Source organism: Doryrhamphus excisus, linkage group LG10 (genome assembly GCF_037039965.1).
Source record: "Doryrhamphus excisus strain RoL-2023G ecotype Guam linkage group LG10, RoL_Dexc_Guam_v1.1, whole genome shotgun sequence".
Lineage (NCBI taxonomy): Eukaryota > Metazoa > Chordata > Actinopteri > Syngnathiformes > Syngnathidae > Doryrhamphus > Doryrhamphus excisus.
The window spans coordinates 5,374,810-5,393,503 of record NC_136366.1 but is presented as its reverse complement, the minus strand read 5'-3'; the positions used below and the strand labels follow the sequence as shown (position 1 = coordinate 5,393,503).

The window sequence follows — 18,694 nt, the reverse complement described above, 5'->3', positions numbered from 1 at the left end:
TTAATTACATCTTTTAAATAAAAAATATTACTCAATATTACTACTAAAAATGTATTTAATTTTTTTAAATAAAAAAAATCACTTTTTTAAAATTAAAATTATTATATTTTTTAATTTTTTTTAATAAAAAAAATATGTAAAAAATATTAAACATTTTTTAAATTAAAACATTTTTAAAAATATTTTTTTACTCAGTGACAAGCAACAAATAATACAAACAAATAAAATCCTTTTTATTTTCTTCCGACAAAGTGCACACCTCATTTCTACAAAGCAGCACATGACAAGGTAATGGAATAAATACAATAGAATCTGCTGAACTGAAAAAAGGAAAGAAAAAGAAAAAGAAAAAAGATGGACACACAAGCACCTGCACCATCAACCAGGCCTCTTCTTCTCAGCCCACCCTCCATGCATGGGGGGGGGGCAGCAGGTGCATAGGGTCCAAAGAGATGTGCAAGTGCAGCGGGAGTCTCCACGAGGCCCCCTGCTGCTGAAAGGGGAAAACTAAAGTGAATGTGACTCGAGACTTCTTCCGAATGAAATGAAAATCCACTATTGGGTGGCTCTTGAACGCACCTCACACATCAACCAAGGATAAAAAAGAGGTGAATAATATTAGCAGAGAAATGACAATCCTGTACACAACAAAGGAATGGAATATACAGTACCTGCAGATGTTATGCATTACAGTACAATTCTTTTCACAGGCTTTTTAGTAGGAGCTCCAGCCTGACGTATTACGTAACGCGGGTGGAAAAGCGGGCGAGTCGAGCTTGCAGTTCAGCGAGGATCTTGTTTGGAAAAAAAAAAAAAAAAAAACAACAACAAAAGAAAAAAAATTATTGCAGGATGTTCAGCTGCGTACTGCATGTCGATGAGGGCGTGGACGGAGGACGGGAAATAAAATAAAAGAGGGGAAGTTGAAGGACGTCCTCCTTCGCAGCGAGTACATTCGTGGCCAGTATTGCACGCCGCCAGCCCGGGCCACCCTGGCGATGCGCAGTGAGGACGTTCAGTGCTGAGGGAATCCAGTGACGAGACCACGGCGTCTCAACAGTCCGCTCCGCCGAACGTGCCGTCACAGTTTGAGCTCGTTGGCAATTTTGCAGGCGATGTTCTTAAAGGCGATGGACGTGCCCGATATCCTCTTGAAGCGCACGCCGTTGAGCGAGAGCCGGGGGAGCTTGCACACCTCCATCTCCCACTGCACCAGGTTGTCCTGGCGGGCGTCGCCGTGCACGCAGAAGAGCAGGAAGCGTTCACGCTGCTCGTAATCGCAGCTGTTGGCGTCCAGGACCTTGCGGATCTCCCGCATCATCTCCGAGGGCTCCATGGAGGAGGTGGTCTTCATGCTCCAGGTGAAGCGCAGGGAGCGCGGCTTGGAGTCGCGGCTGCCGTCCTCCTTGGTGTCGCCCGACGTGCTCCTGGGTCGGCAAGAGAAGAGGTCATCTCAACGGATACGCTAACTTTGCCAGCCTCGGGAACCTCGCCGTCGCTCTCCATCACATGCAGCAGATCACCATTTTTATTTGATTTATTTCTATTTTTATTATTTATATTATTATTTATTTATTTTACTATTGTTTATTTATTTTTTTATATTATTATTATTTTTAATTATAATTATTATTTATTTATATTTATTTCTATATTTTTTAAATAACTACAAATTAAATATTTTTTGTAATAAAGAAATAAAAAGATATATTTCATTTAACATCAAAATGTCTTCAATAAAAAGCAACGACAAAGATAGAAATAGAAATAAAAAGATAAATGTCTCCCCCTGCTGGTGGCGACCACGTACTGCCATTCATTCCAAAGATGTATTATTATTTATTTCTTTTATTATTATTATTTATTAATATTTTTTTAATTATTATTATTATTATTTATATTGTTTATATTGATTTCTATATTTTTTAAATAACTACAAATTAAATAAATGTTGCAAATGACTTTGGAGTTTTCTTTAAAGAAATAAAAATATATATTTCATTTAACATTAAAATGTCTTCAATAAAAAGCAACGACAAAGAAATAAAAAAGATAAATGTCTCCCCCTGCTGGTGGCGGCCACGTACTGCCATTCATTCCAAAGATTGCAGATTCCACATGAACCGGAAGAGCCGGGAATCTCACCTGGTTGCTTCCGTCCTGGCGCTGGCCTCCCCCTCGCTGGGCACCCTGGGATACAAAAAAGCAGGAAGAAATGGTGAGTTGGGGGGGGTGAAGGACGGCACCCCCACTTCAGTGCCACACAGAAAGAGAGAGAGGGGGGCGGTCAGGCTTCATGCCAGGAAGGAATCCACCCACACTCCTGGGTGGCGGGGGCGAGCACACAATGGAGGCTGGTGCGCCTCCGCCGGTGCGCCATGTGAGAAAGCGGATGTGGTGGCTTAGTAGGACAGTTAAGATGGTGAGAGGTTGCGTCTCCGGGCAAGTGGACACGAGGGAGACGGGGAGGGGGGCCGCATAACGGGGGTGTCAGTGAGCAAAGGAGGTGGTAGAAAGGGCGGGTACACCAGGAGTTATGTCTGAAGTCACTTGTTTGGACAAACAAGACGTGAACAAAGTGTTCTCCTACCTCCGAGTGGACCTGAAAGACAGAGCCCTACGCCAGGGAGGGAAAAGAAAAGAAAAGAAAACAAAAGAAAGGAAAGCTGTGAGCGCTAACCGCCATTTTGACTGAGGGCACTACCGCTGGATGCTAGCTTTTTTTTATTATGATCCTATGCCAAAATGTACGGATTTATTTCCAAGAGGATGATCAAGTGGGACCGACTGCTTAAATGGATCCCTTTTCACCCTGTAAGCATGCTAAGGAAGTTAGCATTCTTTTATGCTTCCCTTGGATTTTGCCGGTGTGATGCTGCCCCCTGCTGGCTAGTCTAGCATGTGGAAATGACAGCACGGGTGTCAAAGTAGTGTATTCACTTCATGTATTGATGAATGACATTGAAGTCATTTGTGAAATCAGTGAATGTAAATGAATCATTGAATAATAAAGTTATATTCAGGTAGCCAAGCTAATATACAAGAACAGAAAAAAACTGAAAATCATAAAATCATTCTATCAACAATTCTTACACACTCCGTGTCCGATCCATCATGCTTTCAACACACCAAACATGACGTGTTGTGACATGACAATGTATGGATCATATACTTTGATTTGAGTATGGATTTTAGATCATGAACTATGTCCTGGTATGTCTTAGTATGTCTTAGTATGTCCTAGTATGTCCTAGTATGTCCTGGTATGTCTTGGTATGTCCTGGTATGTTTTAGTACGTCTTAGTATGTCCTAGTATGTCCTAGTATGTCCTAGTATGTCCTGGTATGTCCTGGTATGTCCTGGTATGTCCTGGTATGTCTTAGTATGTCTTAGTATGTCCTAGTATGTCCTAGTATGTCCTAGTATGTCCTAGTATGTCCTAGTATGTCCTAGTATGTCCTGGTATGTCCTGGTATGTCTTAGTATGTCTTGGTATGTCCTAGTATGTCCTAGTATGTCCTGGTATGTCCTGGTATGTCCTGGTATGTCCTGGTATGTCTTAGTATGTCCTAGTATGTCCTGGTATGTCCTGGTATGTCCTGGTATGTCCTGGTATGTCCTGGTATGTCTTAGTATATCCTGGTATGTCCTGGTATATCCTGGTATGTCTTAGTATTTCTTAGCATGTCTTGGTATGTCTTGGTATGTCTTAGTATGTCCTAGTATGTCCTGGTATGTCTTAGTATGTCCTAGTATATCCTGGTATGTCCTAGTATATCCTGGTATGTCCTGGTATAGCCTGGTATGTCTTAGTATGTCCTGGTGTGTCTTAGTATGTCCTGGTATGTCTTACTATGTCCTAGTATATCCTGGTATGTCTTAGTATGTCCTGGTATGTCTTAGTATGTCCTGGTATATCCTAGTATGTCCGAGTATGTCTTAGTATGTCCTGGTATGTCTTAGTATGTCCTGGTATGTCTTAGTATGTCCTGGTATGTCCTAGTAGGCCCGAGTATGTCGTAGTATTTCCTGGTGTGTCTTAGTATGTCCCTGTATGTCTTGGTATGTCTTAGTATGTCCTGGTATGTCTTACTATGTCCTAGTATATCCTGGTATGTCTTAGTATGTCCTGGTATGTCCTAGTATGTCCGAGTATGTCTTAGTATGTCCTGGTGTGTCCCTGTATGTCCTGGTATGTCTTAGTATGTCTTTGTATGTCCTGGTATGTCCTGGTGTGTCCTGGTGTGTCCCTGTATGTCTTAGTATGTCTTTGTATGTCCTGGTATGTATTTGTATGTCCCTGTATGTCCTGATATGTCCCTGTATGTCTTACTTTATCCTGGTATGTCCTAGTATGTCTTAGTATGCCCTGGTATGACTTAGTATGTGTCTCTAATTTCAGTGTTAATTATTATGATGATGATTATGATTATATTTAGCATTTAAGATAGCATTTGTACTCCCCAATAAGCAGATGTGCACCATGTACCTAATCATGTGCCCCCCCCTCCCACTCACCTGCGTACGAACTTGGAGGTGATCTTGCTGATGATGCCGGTGGAGGTCCCTCGCCGCTGCTGAGCGAGGGCTCCCGTGTCGTGGGACAGCGTGGGCGAGGCCGGGGGCCCGTTGTAGGTGGCGCTGCGGCGGTCTCGCAGCTGAGCCCCGTGGAAGGTGCTGCGGCTGGTGGTGCCGCGCGGGAAGCGGTTCTTCTCCGGCGTGCTAATACTGTGTGCGGAGGGCGAGGTGGAGGGGCCACGCGGGGAGGGGCTAGGTGGCATGAATGTAGCGTGAGTAAAGACGCCTTCAATGGCGTTCAAAACCAGCGCTCACCTGGATTTCAGCTCGGTGTTGTCATCGATGGGGGGCAGTGTGCTCTTTGACGGGTGTCCTGAAGATGACATGGACTTGATGTGGCGAGGCCGCGTGGAGGTGACTGCGGTGGACGGGGTGCTGCCCGATACTTCGGTTAAGCTGGAATGGCCAAGGGGGAAGGTTGGACGCCATGACTGTGAATCGACGCGGTAGCGTTTGAGCGTGCACGTTTTACCTGCTGTCTTTGCCGTTGGGAATCGCCGAGTAGCGGTCGGTGGAGGAGCGCTCACACACGTACGTGTTCCTCCGAGTCATTGAGCCGTTGGTCTGCGACCAAACACACATGCACATGCACACGGTAAGAACACAGCGCAACTTTATACATCATAAGGCACCGAACAATTCTCATTTACAGCCATCCATTTTCCATACCACTAATCCTCACTAGGGTGGGGTATGCTGGAGCCTATCCCAGCTGTCTTTGGCAGTATTATGGACTTGATTTTTGTTAATCTCGTGATTGATTCATGAATATGGTAATGGTAAGGGTTTTATTTCATTTCAACATGCATCAGATTACAATTGAATGCATCACATAATCAGTTCACAGTTCCACATGTCCAAAAGGAGTAGGAAGAAGCAAAGCTTATTAAATCCTAGTAAGTTCCGAGTAACCCTAGTAACTTATTAAATCCATAGTAAGTGTCAATATAGTGATATATTTAGCACATCATAACTAGTTCAAGACTCCTCATCCTTGTTGTTTTTAATTTTATGAAAAAAAACAAGGATTTGTTCACTTCCTGCTTTCCTAATATAGTTTAACTTTTAAATTAAATTAACTTTTAATAATTTTTTTTTTGTCACATACCGTAGTAGGAGGTGATATGACCATCCAATGACGTACCATAGTAACTGTCAATATAGTGATATATATAGACTCTTTATCCTTGTTTTGTTTTTTTATTTTATTAAAAAAAACCAAAAAAACAAGGATGAAGAGTCCTTGTTTGTCATCCTTGTTTTTTTGTTTTTTTTAAATTTTATTTACAAAAAAAACAAAAAAACAAGGATGAAGAGTCCTTGATTGTGATCCTTGTTTTTTTTTTTGTTTAAAAAAAACACCAAAAAAAAAAAAAACAAGGATGAAGAGTCTTCAGACTAATCAGTTCACAGTTCCACATGTCCAAAAGGAGCAGGAAGAAGCAAAGCTTATTACATCCTACCCCTCCATCTGGTACTTTTACAATCAGTAACTGTTACATTTGTTCACTTCCTGCTTTCCTAATATAATTTATCTTGTTTTTTTTTTGTATTTTTATTTATTTTTTGTCACGTACCGAAGTACAAGGTGATATGATCATCCAATGCCATAATGGGTACCATAGTGCGTGTCAACATAGTGATATATATAGCACATCATGACTGGTTCAAGACTCTTCATCCTTGTTTTTTTTTTTTTATTTTATTTAAGAAAAAAAATATATATATTTTTTTTATGTGAATGACACATTGTGATGCCCCTAATATATACTGTATATGAGCTCTCATGGAGATCTTGTTTTGTTTTGGAGTGCTTACCCCCACACTACTTGTTGTTTTCTTCCGCTCCTGCACCCCCAACGGCGAGGCGGGAACATCTCCTTTGGAAGTACTGAGCTCCAGCCGACGGGCTCCGTCCCACTCCTCCCGGTGGTCGCTCTCCACGCTCAGAGCCTGACCGCGCCGTGCACAGGACATGGCCGGCGGCACCGACGGGCCCACTAGGAGAATCGCAGGAAGACGACACGTTGACACAGTGTAAAGGTTACAGGACACAAATGTTTTTGGACACCGGGCCTCATTCCCTGGGTACTTCTGTAGGACGGTACCGGCTGCTTGGGCGCTCGAATAATTAATCCGCCCATTCACACACACATGACTTCATCCCACTCCATCATTATATATAGCTAGCACTTCCTACTACTTTTAGTTGATTATTCTTCATTTTGAAAAGTGGTGCAAATCTCCACAGTACCACTAGTACCAGTTAACTAGATAACATAGTTAACTCCACTAACCCAGTAAAGTGCAGATTGATACAGAATTATCCATACTTCCGATACATGTTCTTTATGCTGTAAAATCCATTCTCAAATAAAAATATTGACATGTGCCGTGGGCCACACTTTGGACACCCTGCCTTTAAATAATTATAATTATAAAGCTTTGTGTTATTATTGCTTACTTATATCAACATTTTATTTTTTGCTCCATTGTTTTGGTTTAAATGTATTTCTACAACATGCCGTGGGCCAATGAAAAGCGAGCTTACTCATGGAATTACTGTAAACAAAACAAGACTTTTCATCACCTGTGCTGCCTATACTGATGAATGAGGCAAATTATCTCTGTGAAAAACATCAAGCCGGCCACCAAAAGCCACAAATTCACACATCAACTGACATTTCACGCTGAATGTCAATAAAGCAAAGCTGTTGATTCCTCATGCGATGAGGTGCTGCTCCTGTGAGAAAAGAGCCAGCCACAAGATGGCGCCAGACGAACCGCTCCCACCACCAGGAAGCTGCATCTGAGTCACCACTTCAATTGGTAACACAGATTACGCTCATGTGTAATTTAATCCCAATGGTGTAAAAACCAATGGCTAAATAAGAACAACTTGCCCCCCACCCCCAGCATCAGAGCCAGGGTAGAATGCTGTTACTTAGCTTCTCTACGACACCCCCACCACCATCATCATCATTATCATCATCAATAACAACATCCCCACCATGATCACTGTAGCGGCGCTGCTTCTGATTGGCCGAGATGCTCCGTGTGACTTTTGGATGGGCGGGAGAAATACTGGAGCCGTTGTTGATGTCGCTGGTCGGCCGCTGCCGCTGAGCCAGAACGCTGTTGGTCAGGGGCTCGCTCCCCTCGAACTGCCCGTGGAAAAAAAAAGAGAAGGGAAAAGGGATTATATGCTAGCTGCATGTAATGGTAACGCTAATGGTTTTATTTCATTTGAACATGCATCAGATTACAATTGAATGCATCACATAATCAGTTCACAGTTCCACATGTCCAAAAGGAGTAGGAAGAAGCAAAGCTTATTAAATCTGGTACTTTTACAATCAGTAACTGTTACATTTGTTCACTTCCTGCTTTCTTAATATAATTTAAACTTGAATTGGCTCACCGTTGTGCATTGTTTGAGGTCCTTACTCAATTTATTCCATAGTTTGATGTCACATACTGAAATGCGATGGCTTTTTAATGTAGTCCTAGCATATAAGTGTTTAAAATGTCCTGGCTGATCGGTACAATATGGCCGGGCACCATGAAGGATATAGAGAACATACATCTACATCACGTGTCAAAAGAAGATATAAGCTATCTTACATGATGCTCAACTCATTTGTACACTTGTGTAGCAGTGAAAGCCTCCCAGACCACATCATATACTAGTATTTGTCTCACACAGGGTTAGCTTCTTTTTACACTTGAAAGACAGCTCATACTAAAAAAAAGTGAGGTGCCTTATCAGCCACCTGAAACACCAGGTTTAAAAAGTGCATCAGGTTTGCCAGAAACCTCCGTGGGATCACACCAGCTACTCGGAACATGTGCCCGAATACAGTGCACCTTGATGGGCCGCAGCAGGTGGTCCTTCCGCTCTATACTCCGGTTCTCCTGGTAGTAGTGACGCCATATTTTTAATTTTAATTGAGTCTTTCTTCCCTCCAGGTGTGCACAGACTACAATTAAATCAATTTTTTTTTAAAGTAACTATTAAAAAGTTATGGGTTATCGGTACCATATTGGCCTTGAGAGGCATCTCTCCTATATTTTTAGCTACAGTATATATAATTGCTTCATACAGGGGTTAACTTCTTTTTACACTTGCATGACTCCACTCAAATGCTATGCCACCGTTAAACATGGTCAAAGGATCAGTAGGTTATTTTAGTTTTAAAAATAAAACTATGCTTGTATGACAATTAAATGTGTTAATAATAATATAGGCGGTATTTCATGGATTTGCTGGAAAATGTGAACAAATCCTCTCCATTGAGATGTGAGAAAGATGCTGACCTCCGGAGCTTTTCTTCCAAGCAGCAGGTAAGTGGCCATGACATCATCATATTTCTGGTTTTGTAAGGACTCGGTGATCTCATCTTTTGGGAAGCCCATCGTCACCATGAGCTCTGTTGGGTTAAAAAAAAAAAAAGTCAGTTCCCGTTGCCAAGTGACCCATGTCAATGACACACATGTACGAAAACACACCTATTCTGGTTGAGTCGCTGAAGTCGGCCTCTGGCTCAGTGTAAGGCTTTAGCTCCTCCTCCTCGTGACCGACATTCATCCAGTGGTCTTTCATGATTTGCTAACGAAAGAACCAAGAACTTGTAAAGACGACTCCAAACACCATTTTCAAAGTGCCGAATAACAAAGTTTAGTATTATAGTTGTGCTGTACCGACTAGGAAGTGACAACAACACAACGTGTGCGATGATTCATGAAGCTAACACGAACAAGGATGTTCCGAGTGACCACGCCGTCAACACCAACGGATCACATCTGGCTGACGGGAAAAATTAACCAAGCAAAAAAAAAATTGTAGGCAAGAATACCTCCAGACTGCCACGTTTGACCGGGTTGAGCACCAGTAGTTTCTTCAGCAGGTTTTCACAGTCGGTGGACATGTAGAAGGGGATGCGGTACTTTCCCCGCAGGACCCTTTCTCTCAGCTCCTGCACGGCAAAGCAACAAGGAAGCGAGTTAGCACCAACAATGTCAGACCAGACGAGCTGATCCGAGGAGATTTTGCAGTCCTCTGATCCATACTCAGGGCCGGCACGTTTGGGCACCGGATACGGGAATATCCTGGACCTGCTACCTCTGTTCATACACAAGAACATGCTGCGAACGACGTGGACGTGTCTGGGGCTGCAACTAACCTTTATTTTAGTAACCGATTAATCTTTAGATTATTTTTCGGATGAATCCATGATCAGAATCAGATTAAAAAAACACACACTTCCAATTCCTGCCTCTTTCTGCCTTAGAAATAAAATATTTGAACTGACAGAGCAAATAAGAGCACAGGCACAAATCTAAGTGTCTAATAGCTAATACATGTCTAATAAAACAATAAATGTACACAAAATGTACACATTAGTCCCATCATATTTGAAATTGATTGTCATAACATTCTTTACAATTAATCATTACAACTTTTTGGCAACCTAATAACATTAATATTCCATTCATTCATTCATTTTCTACCGCTTTTCCTAATGAGGGTCGTGGATGGTGCTGGAGCCTATCCCAGCTGTCTTCAGGCGAGAGGCCGGGTACACCCTGGACTGGTGGCCAGCCAATCACAGGGCACATATAGACAAACAACCATTCACACTCACATTCATACCTATGGACAATTTGGAGTCACCAATTAACCTAGCATGTTTTTGGAATAAAACCGGAGTTTTTGGAATAAAACCTGCTTGCACAGGCACATGCCGACACGCAACGTAGCATACATGTCATATCATGACGGCATTTGCTTCCAACACCGGTTATTAATAACAACCCCCACCCTGCCTAATGCTGATAAATACAAACACCTGAAATAATCCAAAATGTCTGCGCTGAGATCACTTTCTCACGCAAGGGCACATACTGTACATGCCGGCATTGTGCTGTACATACTGTTTGAGTAATGAGGAGAATAATAAGCTAAATCATCCAGAAGGTCATCATGAAGTGATGGTACGATGTAGAGCTGCTGTGTAAGTTACAGGGAAAGTCAAATCCCCGAAAAAGCACAAACGTCAACTAAAAGCAAACAACAGAAAACATACAAACAGAAATAATGAATATCTGGTATCCGCTTTACTGCTGCTGCTGCTTCATGAATCATTTCTACCGTTGCTGCATTATTGAAGCAGGGCGGATCAACCTCCCAGCCAAGTCTCACTCCTAATGATAGAAACAGGAAATTCCACTCTTAATCTGATCACTCAGGAAACACAGAATCATGTCCACGCACGTAAACCTAAGGAGAAAAAGTCATAATCCTCCAGTTGGGCAATACCTGTTGAGGGCAAGCAGCGATGCACAACTCATTTGGAAGAGTTCACCATTTGGGGGGGGGGGGGCATCACATGAAACCTGACCGCCTCTTCTAGGCCTCTCTGAGGCCAGGAAAACATCATATTTAATTTGTATTTAAATTTTACTCAATCTAGGAATGCATGGTTGTAGACCAAAGGTGTCCAAAGTGCAGCCACAGGGCCATTTGGGGCTCACGGCTGTTTTTTAATTGGCCCACCGCACATTCTACAAATATAATTGATCACCTCGTACTTCGGTATGAGGTACATTATAAAAAAAAAAAAAAAACAAACCTTAAACTGTATTATGGAAAGCAGGAAGTTAACAAATTAAACAGTTACTGATTGTAAAAGTAAACTGTATTATGGAAAGCAGGAAGTGAACAAATGTAACAGTTACTGAAAACAGTTACTGTAAAAGTCCCAGATGGAGGGGTAGGATTTAATAAGCTTTGCTTCTTCCTACTCCTTTTGGACATGTGGAACTGTGAACTGATTATGTGATGCATTCAATTGTAATCTGATGCATGTTCAAATGAAATAAAACCATTACCATTACCAAGGGTTGTTATAATAAACAAATGCAATTAATGGCGATTAAGATGGGCTGCACGGTGTTTCGAGTGGTTAGCGCTCACAGACCTCACAGCTAGGAGACCAGGGTTCAATCCCACCTTCTGTCATCTCTGTGTGGAGTTTGCATGTTCTCCCCGTGCATGGGTGGGTTTTCTCCGGGTACTCCGGTTTCCTCCCACATTCCAAAAACATGCTAGGTTAATTGGCCACTCCAAATTGTCCATAGGTATGAATGTGAGTGTGAATGGTTGTTTGTTTATATGTGCCCTGTGATTGGCTGGCCACCAGTCCAGGTTGTACCCCGCCTCTCGCCCGAAGACAGCTTCTGCGGGCCCCATAAAATGATATGACCCCCCCCCCGGGTGTTGACTTTGATACCCGTGTATCAACGACAACTTGCCGAATCAGCAAAGACTCGTCGCATAGCGTTGCCGCACCTTTAGGTTCTGTCCGTCGAAGGGCAGGGATCCGCTGACCAGCGTGTAGAGGATGACCCCGAGGCTCCACACGTCCACCTCGGGACCGTCGTACTTCTTTCCCTGGAAGAGCTCAGGGGCGGCGTAGGGCGGGGAACCGCAGAAGGTGTCCAGCTTGCTGCCGACGGTGAACTCGTTACTGAAGCCAAAGTCGGCAATCTTGATGTTCATGTCGGCATCCAAAAGCAGGTTCTCGGCCTGAGAAGGTGGGGGAAATGATGTTTGTTGCTAACAGATGCTAACTGTAGTGACTGCAGTCGACAGATTAAACATCACCTTCAGATCCCTGTGAACTATCCTCCTCTGGTGGCAATACTGCACAGCGGACACAATCTAAAACGCAAAAAGTTTATCGTTTATGAAGAAAAGTGCATTAATTTGCTGCTGAGTGAGTCAACAGCAATGCTGCTGAAGCACCACTAGGTGTCAGCACAGCAGCTGCAGCGTATGGTAGCCCAGGCTCCAACTTCCCTCCGCAGTCAGTGACACAGCTTGATCTTGCCGCATGACGCCACTCACGCCGATGATGACTCACCTGCCTGAACTTGGCCCTGGCCTCCTTCTCCTTCATCCTGCCGTGGGCCACCAGGTAGTCAAAGACCTCCCCTGGAGCAATCAGAACAGGTACACATGTCAGATGTCACTTTTTAGCATTTCCTTTCAATAACATGCTATGCTGTTGCAAATTAAGATGGATTAGCCTTGGCAGAGGCATTGAACGGGTATGTAAATGTCACTCACCGCCACTGGCGTACTCCATCACCAAGTAGAGCGTCTTCTCCGTTTCAATCACCTCAAATAATTTGACTGCAGAGGACAAACCCCACCCCGCCCCAATGGTTTATCCGTTACATTTCTGAGATCATCTTAATCATAATAATAACATAATCATAATAACAACAATTTGTTGACTTTGAACCGTGTGGCGGGCAGCACGGCGGACGAGTGGTTAGCGCGCAGTTAGGAGACCAGGGTTCAATTCCACCCTCGGCCATCTCTTTGTGGAGTTTGCATGTTCTCCGTGTGCATGGGTGGGTTTTCTCCAGGTACTCCGGTTTCCTCCCACATTCCAAAAACATGCTAGGTTAATTGGCCACTCCGAATTGTTCATAGGTATGAATGTGAGTGTGACAGTTACTATGGTACCTATTATGTCATTGTATGGTCATATCACCTCGTACTTCGGTACAAGGTGCATTATTAAAAAAAAAACAAAAATAAACCTTAAACTGTATTATGGAAAGCAGGAAGTGAACAAATGCAACAGTTACTGATTGTAAAAGTTCCAGATGGAGGGGTAGGATTTAATAAGCTTTGCTTCCTCCTACTCCTTTTGGACATGTGGAACTGTGAACTGATTATGTGATGCATTCAATTGTAATCTGATGCATGTTGAAATGAAATAAAACCATTACCATTACCATGGTGTTAAAAGGGTTGTTAAAATAAACAAATTCAATTAATGGCGATGTGTGCCAAAACACTTGCGATTAGTCACAAAGGAAATTTGATTACCTGGAAACGTGAAATGTACAAGCGATAAGTTATTGAGAATGGAAATGCAAATAACTGGAGTGATGTGTATTGTGTATGTGTAGTTTTGTGTGTGTTAAATAAAGAAACGCAATCTGCAAGGGAATGCTATGCATCGTCCTCACTTTGCTGTCCTGCCTGCATTTCAATTCAGGTAAATTATTTGCCTTACGGTGCCCACGCTTGGGACCCGTAACAAGAATTTAGCCATAAATTAGCCGCACCACTGTGGAGGCCACAATGTTCAAAGTTTAAAAAATAGAGACTTATACACCAATACAGTGTTTAAGGTATATTTGACATTATGCTGTAATCATCGTTAATAACAATAACAACAGAGATATCCTAGCTGGTGTCTGGTCAGGTGTCTAAACTTACCAATGTTGGGATGATTCAGTATCTTCATTATTCGCACTTCCCTGAAGAGCTGTTGACACACAAAGAAACATTTGTTTTCGTCAAAAAATTGCCCGAGCTGACACAGCAGATTGAGGAAATGTTATTATGTGCACAAAGTGTCGTCTTTGGGAACTTGACGGGATCATCATGGGACATGAGTGCTATGTAAGGCACCATGACGGGTGCGCTACAATACATCCCAGTGAAGAGGAGCGTCATGAAAATAAATACAAAAATAAAAAGGCATGACTGCTGTACCGGTACTCAGCCTTTCCAGCCGGTCTGGTCCGATAAAATCATGCTCGCTCATCTTTGTTCTCGAAGCACCGTGCTTATGAAAGCGAGTGCGGGGCTTTAAGAGCAGCTTGGCGTCATGTCAGATGATCTCCGTCAACCACTTAGAGGTGCTGTTGAATCATTTACATTCTGCTGACTCCATGCCTGTGTTCGATGCCCTCCGAGGGACTACAGTGATTTTGAGTGCTGTCGGCCATTTTTCTTACATTCCACCTGCTGTCTATACTTAGAAAATCTAAGCAGGAGCGTTAATATTTACACAAGTGTGCTCTGGAATGTCTCCAGCAAGTCGCGGGTTCGATTCTCCATTCTCCCGTGATCATGTCAAAGTGTTCTTGGGCAAGATACTGAAACCCCAGCTGCGTCATCACTAGGTAAACTTGCCAACGGTGGAAAAAGGAGGTGGAAAAGCGCTACACTAGTTGAAGACCATTTAGATGGTCTTCTTCAGGTTATGCAAGTCAGCAAACAGTCTGAGTTTTTAGGTCATCAAAAGTAGGCAGCGAGACAGCCCGGCCCAGCTGGGACATCTGTGGGACGTTCTGCTAAATCTGTCTTCCAGTCTGCGTCTCCTTGTGGCAGCTATTCTATTGCTAAAGGAAAAGTGGCCCATCATCCACAATCCTTGAACACACCCCTTTCCCTTTTTTGTGTTTAAAAAAAAAAAAACAGTTGGCATGAGGGAGGTACTCTGAACGCTCACTTTTAGAGTTTTTTCTAACAACGCCTCACTGTAGACGTCACTTCCTAATATGGGCATGCCCTTATATTTATTTACAAAGAGAATATACAATTTTATTTAAGAGGCTATTTTTGTATAAAATAATTCAAATTTTAATCAAACATGGCACGCATATTCTCTTAGGTCTAATTTCACTTTGTGGAGTCGACCCTTCTGGAACAGACTAAAGATGCTAACCGAAGTTCGACTATATAAATCAATTTTTTTAACTTTCTTGGTGATTAAGTATTTATAAATAAATATTAATAATAAATATTTATAATAATAATCAATTTATAAAATAAATAATAATATAATATAATATACACATATATAACATGTGTATATATATATTATATATACACATATATACACACATTATAAATTGTAAATTTATAAATATAAATAACTGTATAAATATAAAATGTATATTATATATATATATAATATATACAATTTATTTCATCTTCTATATATATATATAATATACAATACAATTTATAATTTAATTTATAATAATAAATATTTATAAATGTGTTCCATTTAGACAAAAATATTTATTATTATTTATAAATATTTATTATTATAAATTAAATTATAAATTGTATTATATATATATATATATATATAATTGTGTGTATATATATATATAATATATAATATATATATATATAATATACAATTTATAATTAAATTTATAATAATAAATATTTATAAATGTGTTCCATTGAGACAACCAGAAGATGACATAAAGTCAAAGACAATAAACAAACGTCCTGAGTTCATGTGACGTAACATGTGACTTCTCCACCAAGACGGACATTCTTCATCCTTATGAATGAGGGATGGAGTACACCGTCACTACTTCATCTTGATAACCGCCTCTTCCTGGCCCCCTCCCCTATCTCTTTTTGTCGTGCGCGTCACTGCCCCGGAGCCCCTCACATGGGAAGAACGCGTGCAGCCACTCGGAAATAAAAATGAGAACGAATTGGAGCAGAGCTGTGGAAAAGGACAAACACGGCGCTGGTTGAAACAGGCGCAGTCGGGATGTTGTCACCGTGGAGGCTGACGGGACATAATGAGATCTTTTGTTTGGGGGGTGGGGAGAGTTGCTATCAATGTCAATAAAATAATAATAATAATAATGTCAATAAATTAATAATATTACTACTATCTGTTTAAATCTATTTACGTTCTGTATGTTGCCATTAATTGTTGTTTTTAATGTAAAACACTTTGTAATGCTGTTTTGAAAAGTGCTATACAAATACAGTTATAATAATAATAATAATTATTATTATTATAATGATAATTAGTATTATTATTTATGTTATGTTAATGATAATTAACAATAAATAAAAAATAATTTATATTATTTATATTTATGTTCTGTATGTTGCCATTGTTAATTGTTATTTTTAATGTAAAGCACTTTGTTACACTGTTTTGAAAAGTGCTATACAAATAAAGTTATAATAATAATAACTATTATTATTATAATAGTTATTATAATATTGTGATATATTATTAAATCTAATAATAATAATAACTATTATTATTTTTATAGTTATTATAATATATTATTGTAAATAATAGTATATTATAGTATAATATATAGTATAATAATAACTATTATTATTAATATAATATATTCTAATAACTCTTATAATAATAGTTATTATTATTATTATTATAACTTTATTTGTATAGCACTTTTCAAAACAGCGTTACGAAGAGCTTTACATTAAAAACAACAATTAATAATGGCAACATACAGAACATAAATATAATATATATATATATATAATATAATAATTACATTAAATTACACTAAAAACAACAATAATGGCAATAACATACAGAACATAAATATATGTAAACAGATAGGATAAACAAATAAGTAAAAAGAAGAATAAAAACAACAGAGCATCAGCTAAGAAAAGCTACGTCAGGCTTATACAAATGGAGTCAACAGATCCCAAATATAGGCAGGAGCCAGACCATTCAAGGCTTTGAAAACAAGCAGTAGAAATCTTCAAATCATTGTAAAACTCACAGGCAACCAATGAAGGGCAGAAAGGGATAGGTGTAATACACATTGCAATAGTCAAGTCTGGAGGAGATAAAAGCGTGTACGACCTTTTCTAAGTCTGCTGGGGAGGGAAACGACTTGGTTCTTAGCTAGTAGTCTCAGTTGAGCAGAGCAGGACTGCACCACTTTAGTCACATGACTATCAAAGGACAGGTCAGTGTGAAAGATAACACCCAGGTTGCGGGCCTCTCTACGAACATTATTAGATAAGGCACCCAGACTAGACGAGAGGTTAAGACTGCTAGAACTGGACCCAGGATGTTTTTGGACATCCAAGTTCTGATTCGGGCAAGGCAGGACAAAATACAAGAAATGTCTGTGGAGCCAGGCTTTATGGGAAAATATAACCGTGTCGTTCGCGTAAAAGTGGAAATCAATATTAAAACGGCGCAACATTTCTCCCAGGGGTAGCATGTAAATGGTGAACAAAAGAGGGCATAAAATAGATCTCTGAGGTACCCCACACAAAAAAAAACAGTACAACAAGAGGATCTGTCTGACAAATAAGAGATAAACCATTTAAGCGCCACATCAGTGACGATTCTTCAGACGGTTGATGAAGATATTATGATCCACCGTATCAAAGGCTGATCTGAGGTCAGATTGGAGTCATTGGGGGACCTTAACCAGAGCAGTCTTAGCGCTATGTAGGCCGCGGAATCCAGACTGAAATTCCTCAAAAATTTGGTTGGAGTTCATAAATGAAAGAAGCTGCGAAGAGACCGTTTTTTTCTAAAATCTTTGCTAAAAATTCAACATGAAACATTAGCTTTCCTGTCAAGCTAGTGCTTCTTGTAACCAAACAAACCTTTTTTTCTCACAAAGAACTGATGTGTTCCAGAGAACAGATACCAGACAGGCATTGTCACGACAATACAAGGTGAAGTCACCAATGCCCCCCCCATAGCCCCTTTCCATGCCATTTTAATGGTGTTTAGGAATGTACCACTTTATTGAATGAATTCAAGCAGCCATTGCAAAGACAAAACACGGCTAGCACATAAATATGACAAGACGCACATTGTAAAAGGCGCCCGAGTTTCAGTAGTCTGTGCCAGTGACCTACTTCCAGTCACCCAGGGGCACCCAGACTCCAAACTAGCCTTAATTACAGCAGAGTCCCCACACGCAGACCAACACAGATCAGACTGGGAACATTTATACAAACTGGATGAACTATTTCAGTCCCGGATGCGCCTCTAACAAGGATATCTTTGTGTCAGGGTAGTCCACGTTCCTCCAATGCATGTGTGTGTGTGTGTGTGCATATAGGTCTGCAATGCAATATTTAAGAAACCTTACAGTAGGTCAACTAGGTATAAAGCACAATAAACCTTACCTCTAGGCCAGTGCTTCTCAATTAGTATCCGTCATGGCCCTCGCCACAATCATCAATAAACCAATTTAGCGTATGACAAATAGTTTGTTTTCCTCCTCTCTCTCTCTACCAAACAGTCTGGATGACAAGAGGATTCAACACCTGGGCGTGTTGGTTCTATAGCAGAATGAGTGAACCGTTCAATATGTTCATCCTTATTTTGTGACATGAAAACATTTGTGACAAATACATTCATTCATTCATTCATTTTCTACAGCTTTTCCTCACGAGGGTCGCCGGAGGTGCTGGAGCCTATCCCAGCTGTCTTCGGGCAAGAGGCGGGGTACACCCTGGACTGGTCG

At 40.9% G+C, this 18,694-nt stretch overlaps 1 protein-coding gene across 2 annotated transcripts in view; it reads right to left on the bottom strand.

The window, feature by feature from the left end:
* Positions 1 to 212: 212 nt before the first annotated feature.
* The window catches only part of mark1 (MAP/microtubule affinity-regulating kinase 1), a 43,644-nt gene continuing 25,162 nt past the window's right edge, over positions 213 to 18,694 (bottom strand). The window contains exons 4-19 of one of the 2 annotated variants that reach the window (XM_058056328.2): positions 13,881 to 13,929; positions 12,711 to 12,776; positions 12,505 to 12,575; positions 12,246 to 12,302; positions 11,931 to 12,167; positions 9,436 to 9,555; positions 9,089 to 9,188; positions 8,897 to 9,009; positions 7,590 to 7,743; positions 6,398 to 6,579; positions 5,052 to 5,143; positions 4,835 to 4,975; positions 4,520 to 4,771; positions 2,591 to 2,617; positions 2,146 to 2,190; positions 213 to 1,427 (exon numbers count right to left, since the gene is read on the bottom strand). In XM_058056328.2, coding sequence (XP_057912311.1) covers positions 1,082 to 1,427; positions 2,146 to 2,190; positions 2,591 to 2,617; positions 4,520 to 4,771; positions 4,835 to 4,975; positions 5,052 to 5,143; positions 6,398 to 6,579; positions 7,590 to 7,743; positions 8,897 to 9,009; positions 9,089 to 9,188; positions 9,436 to 9,555; positions 11,931 to 12,167; positions 12,246 to 12,302; positions 12,505 to 12,575; positions 12,711 to 12,776; positions 13,881 to 13,929 — 2,052 coding nt within the window. In that variant the 3' untranslated portion in view covers positions 213 to 1,081. The remainder of the gene's footprint in view (positions 1,428 to 2,145; positions 2,191 to 2,590; positions 2,618 to 4,519; positions 4,772 to 4,834; positions 4,976 to 5,051; positions 5,144 to 6,397; positions 6,580 to 7,589; positions 7,744 to 8,896; positions 9,010 to 9,088; positions 9,189 to 9,435; positions 9,556 to 11,930; positions 12,168 to 12,245; positions 12,303 to 12,504; positions 12,576 to 12,710; positions 12,777 to 13,880; positions 13,930 to 18,694) is intronic. The other variant, XM_058056338.2, reaches the window with a different exon arrangement.